This window comes from Drosophila arizonae, chromosome 4 (genome assembly GCF_054131065.1).
Source record: "Drosophila arizonae isolate 15081-1271.41 chromosome 4, UAZ_ARI_1.0, whole genome shotgun sequence".
Classification (NCBI taxonomy): domain Eukaryota; kingdom Metazoa; phylum Arthropoda; class Insecta; order Diptera; family Drosophilidae; genus Drosophila; species Drosophila arizonae.
This window is the reverse complement of record NC_142924.1, coordinates 24,107,656-24,113,413: the sequence shown is the minus strand read 5'-3', so window position 1 is coordinate 24,113,413 and position 5,758 is coordinate 24,107,656. Positions and strand designations below refer to the sequence as shown.

Here is a 5,758-nt window from a genome sequence, read left to right as displayed (position 1 = left end):
TCAATTGATTTATTATCAATAGGCTAGACCACTTTTAAATAGGCTAGATATAGCCTGAAATAAGCTAAACTGGCAACACTGATTGCAGCCTCATGCGTGTGCGTGTGTATGTGCATATGGTTTCTTGCACAAGCAGAAAAGAAGCGAAGAGTTATTGAAATATGAGTCCCACGAAGGACCCACGAAGGATCAGTCTCAACCAGAGGTTTCTTTAGGTACTCACTCTTAGTTAAAAAAAAATCGGACATATGTATCTCTAATAAATAATTCGGTTGTTACTCAAATCGTGAATGGATTCGCATCGTCTGAGAATGTTCGAGGGTTTCTAGAGAGCTTCTAGTCTATCAACTCGTCAATGTATTATTTCTTTTATATTGTTTGGTTAATAGCAAACAGTGTTCTACAAATTTCCATTTCAATGCTGAATATATTCAATTTAAATTCCAAAATATGCAATTCTTCTATATGTGAGTCTAATATGCATATCTTTGCAGCTGAGATATTTAATAAAATCTGAATAATTTAATTATTTATAATTTTCAACATATTTAGATCTGTTCTCGTTTAAAGAAACTTATTCGCCAATAGCTGTTCTATTGCTGCAAAGGCGCGTTTCAAAGGTTGGCCATAATTATTTTGGCCGCGCAATTTAATGCGGCTTTTGTGGGTGACGCAGCCTTCACACAATTTCAAGCTTAAGGCCGCGATATATTAATGCTGTTTTTTTAATAGCCGTCAAAAGGTAAAACTCGTTTCAGTCTTATTTAATTTGAGTGTAGCGACTACGTGCTCGGACTTGGAGATGAGTCGCTCTACGGTGCTTCTCTAGTTGCTTGCCGGATTCAGACGCTAAAAGATCGACAACAGCATGTCTGCTAATTTGTTTGCATTGGTATGTTTATATTTTCACTCAAAATGTTTATTCAAATCATATTTCGTTTTTGATGCAGTTCCTAATTGCTTTGATTGCCGATTTGGCAAGTGCGGCTATAGTGCCACGTCTCCAAGACAACTACGTTCAGCTGGAGCCCATCAGTGACAACAAATATACGCTCAGGTACATGATTGTAATTTATCTCTATGTTTTAATGTAATATAATAGGCAGATATAATAGATATAATATTGACTTCTCCGTCTGTGCAGCAGTCTGTTTGAGCGAAAAGCATTTCGAAGCTTAACATCTATTGACTAGCAATATACTTATAATAGGGGTCTAGGGGTCTAGGGGTCTGGTAAAGTCAGTGAAACAGTATCTCACAGTTTGGGACAACAACAAAATATTGCTACATATACTAGATTTACTTGAATCGTTGCGAATTGAGGAAAGAGTGTGTATTGAACCTCTAGATATTTTGTTTCCGCATTGAACACTAACGATATAATATATATATTTAATAATTTCAATATTTTTCTAATCTTGCCAATCCAAAACTTCCCACATAGAATCAATGAAGGTGGAGCTCTGCGAGAGGAGACCGTGGAGCTGATCGCATCTGGAGAGCCGATAGTGAAGGGTCAGCTCATACAGCAGTACGCCTCGCCCTCCGGAACTTTAACCGTTACCTACGAAGCAGGCCTCAATGGCTATGTGGCCAAGTACAGTTTCGTGTCGACGACAGAAATACCTCCTGTGATTGGCCTCAGTCCAGGCGCGTTGAAGGCTGCATCTGGCTAACGAGTCCTACTTAAATGATCGAAAGCCAGCTGGAAATATATTGTAAATAAAAAATAAATTGTCGCTTAATATATGATTTGCAATTGAAGAGAGGATTGTATTCTCGCCCTGTTCACTTTGTGAATTCAAATTAAATATAATTCCTTTTCTTTGCTGACCCACACGTCCACTGCAATTTCTCGGTGTTTGTCGGTGCGCTGGGCTTTTCACATCTATGAAGAGTTGATGGCTGCGCCTCGGCAGCCTGACTGCGGGCTGCTTTTGGAGCACCCCAACTGTACTCTGTGCACGCAATCAAGCGGCAAATCAACAATTTTCCATGGCAGTGAAGCGAACGGTTTGGCTTTGTGCGGGTGATTGACGCTTGTTGCATGCAACAACCGCTGTGGCAACGACTGCAGGCAGTCGATTTTAAGTGGTCGCAACGCAACCGCAACGCGAAAATACTTAGCGAATAGCCCCTCGGGTCGCACTTTCAACAGCCGGCGGCCCAAACGGCCAGGCAGGTGAAATGTTTGCTAAAAATCAACAGCTTGGCCAGGACTTTCTATTGCCACCTCCTCCCTCCCTAGCCGGCTGGTCGTGCTGGTGGCGGTGCTGCTGCTGCTTCTGTGCGTGTGTCAATATGCGTGCAACAAGTATGCCTTGGCGTATTTTTGTGGGTGCTCCACACTTTAAATTTATTACAACTCGATTACTTGTACTTACCACGTTTCTTTCCAGATGCCAGATATCGATCAGGGTGCACCGTAGGCCGTGCCGCAGGCCGCTGTCGCTGTCGCTGCCGGTGCCGGTGCTGGTGCTGGTGCTGGTGCTGGTGACGGTGCTCGACTCGCATGGCCATCGATCGCCCACAACAAGACTTCTCTTGGACCCTGGCACCGCATGTAAATTAGCATATCGTGCGCGTAATCTGGCCAACGGGAGGCTCCACTTTGCATCCTGCTGCTGCGGCATGTGAAGGCGTCATCGAAATCGGAATCGCACTCACCGTCACAGTCACGCAATGGGCCGAAACCGAAGTTGAAGTCGGAGCCAGAGCTAAGGCCAAGCGCTGACCACTGTGTGGGCAGCTGAACAGAGCTCCAGCTTCAGCTCAGCTCCAGTTCCAGCTCTGGACTGGACCGGACTGGGCTGGACTGTTTGTGCGTGCTGCATTCTGGCTTAATGACATTTTATCTCTGACGATGGCTGCCAAAATTATACATACACCGCGTGGCCCGCGCAAAGTGTTTGTTATGCAAGCATAAAACAGCTGCAAATGCTTGTTTTGTTTCCAGTTCAGAATTTTTATGCAATTGGCAGCGGAAATTGCTTTGCACATTGCTTTTTATGACATTTTAATATGCAAAAGTTTTAGGACAAAGCCAAATACCTTTCGTCCTGCGACGGGCTGTGGCCGCCGCTCACTTGTCTATGCATGCTGCCTGCCAAGTTTCATTTTTTATACCCTGAACCCATTGAAAATGGGAAATCAGGGTATAATGGTTTTGTTGAAATGTATGTAACAGGCAGAAGGAGGCGTGGCAGACCCCACAAAGTATATATATTCTTGATCAGGGTGACGAGCTGAGTTGATTTGGCCCTGTCCGTCTGTCTGTCTGTCCGTCTGTCCGTCTGTCCGTCTGTCCGTCTGTCCGTATGTTTGAACGCGTCGATTTCCGAAGATATAAGAGCTAGAGACTTCAAATTTTTTGTAAAATGTTCGTAATTACAGCGCGGATATCGAGTTTATCATTAAAATTCGATAACTCATCCCGATCTTTTTTTATCGATGAAAAACCTTATTGAAAACCAGTTATAAAATTATATCTTCTACACCTTTATTGCTAGAGTCTCCAAATTTTGAATGTATGCTTATATGCAATTTATACAATTTCGGTTTTTGTTAAAATTTACCCCCCACCTCTAAATTCACCCCCTCACCCTCACTTTTGTAAAACGCGTATTTCAAATACTAGAGACTTGTGCTTTGGCAATTACATGCATATCCATGTTATAATCATAATCTGAAAGTTTCATGAAGATCGTACGTCCACAAAAAAAGTTATTAAACAATTAAGTTCTCATAGTAAGCGCACACTGCAGCCCATGCGTGTTTATGCGTGGGTGCTTGTATGTGTATGTGTTTGTGTATGTGTGTGTGTTTCTTGTGTAAGCTGAAAGACGCGAAAAATTATTGAAATAGCTAGCAGTCCAAGGGTTCAGGGGATCTCGTAGTCGAGCAGTCTCGACTAGAGCTTTCTTACTTGTTTTTTGTGAACTTGTGGCCAATGACTGGCGACTGGTGACTGGAGGATAGTGGCTAGTGGCTAGTGACTGGTCAAGGAACCCAGGGCGAGCATTAAGTCACACCATCAAAACGCATTTAATTCAGTTTTTATTGAGTTGGCAAATCCAATTAGCAGCAAGTTTTGGCCATTTTAAAGACAAACTCAACGAGCAGCCAATGCCAAACTCTGTGCCCAGAAACACTTGAAGACAAACTCTCACACGTTGCTTATATTCCCGGAGCGTCGCGTCGTCGGCTCGCTTTAGCACTTGCCCGCAATATGCCATTAGAGCGCACGAACTTTAGCCCTGCTGCGGCTGCTGCTGCTGCTGCTGCTGCTGCTGCTATTCCTGCTACGGCTGTGGTTTCATCCGCATCCGCATTCGCATCCGCACGGGCGACACGTTGAAGCCGCATTGTTAACTGTTGACTTTTCTTAAACTTTTGCCAGTGTCTCCGGCACTTGCGAGCGGGCGGGCAGCGCATAAAAAATGTATACCAAATCCCTGCACTGCAGCTGCAGCATTACGTGGTTAGCGAATTTATTATGCAGTGCCAGTGGCATTGCCTCAGCCACTACCAGAGACAGTGGTGGCAGTGGCAGTGGCAGTGGCAGTGGCACTGCCAGCAGACAGCCAGCAGCAGCAGCCACCGCCACAACCGCCAACGCTACATTTGTGTGTGGGCCATTCCCAGCAGCCGAACGGAGCAACTGCCCAAGAAGCGACTGACGCTCACAGCAGCTCTAAGCTGCCTTATCAACTAATTGACTTTTAACAAACAAATCGTGCAAGAAATCATATTGAACCGGGCGCTATTCATTAGCTGTAAAGCTGTGAGACGCTCAAGTGCACATGGAAATGTTCCTGAGGAGGACGAATAGCTGACTACCCGGTACTCTTAGTGTTTGCCTTTAGAACATTTGTTTAATCCTTTGTTTGTTAGAGCTCATCGAAGGAATCGATGGATTTTAACCAATGTTGATATATCGGCTAATAATTAATATGTATAAATATGAAAAATAAAATAAAATAAATGCATATGAATGAAGTAGTGATGGTACATAATAAACTTATAAATTAATTTTTAATGAAATACGGTTGACATTATCTATAGCATCGATGGTTGAATGATCGAGCTTCACATCTTTAACGACTCCAACTTTTCTATTTGCCGAATGTCGAGATCTGAAATCAGATTGGTATAATCCAGTACACTTTGAGTATTGTAAGTCCATGAGAAGAATTGCGAGAAAACGAGTCTACAGAATTCGCCGTAGTCTAGACTGATTGAACCAAAAAACACTTGATATTTATTTTTCTTACAGTGTGGCTCCAAACTATTATATGAATCATAAGTCAACGAGCTGCAAACTGACTGAATTAGTTTGCGTGATCCCATAGAGTAGAGAATGCATAGGAAACAAAGGAGAAAGAAAGCTTAAAGAATGCGCACACATGGAATACGGACTCGGACTTGGTCCTGCACTGACTCGAACGCACTTGCTTAAAAATTCTATTTCTTAAACGTGCTCGCTGCCTCGTTGGCATCCTAGTGCCTCTGGGTATGACTGCGGCTCCCGGCCGGCTGCGGACTACGTCTATACATGTGTAGCGATATCTGTTTGTATACATACATACCTACATATGTCTGAGTGTGTATGTAGGTACGTACGTATGCAGTTGGCCCGGGTCTGACTGTGTCTTGGCTGCCGCTGTGCAAATTTAAGTGTTTTGTACGTGCGCCAACAGCAATTGGCAAATTCAAAGGCGTGTTAGCATGCCATCAGCAGTCGAAGGGCGAAGGGCGT

General features: G+C 43.7%; 1 protein-coding gene across 1 annotated transcript; it reads left to right on the top strand.

Annotated features, from left to right (window-relative positions):
• The first annotated feature begins 749 nt into the window (after positions 1 to 749).
• LOC149269460 (uncharacterized) lies at positions 750 to 1,833 on the top strand. Its single transcript, XM_089468001.1, has 3 exons — positions 750 to 892; positions 951 to 1,057; positions 1,445 to 1,833. Exons 1-3 carry the CDS (start codon positions 869 to 871, stop codon positions 1,674 to 1,676), a joined length of 363 nt encoding a protein of 120 aa, XP_089324127.1. The 5' UTR covers positions 750 to 868; the 3' UTR covers positions 1,677 to 1,833.
• Positions 1,834 to 5,758: the final 3,925 nt, after the last annotated feature.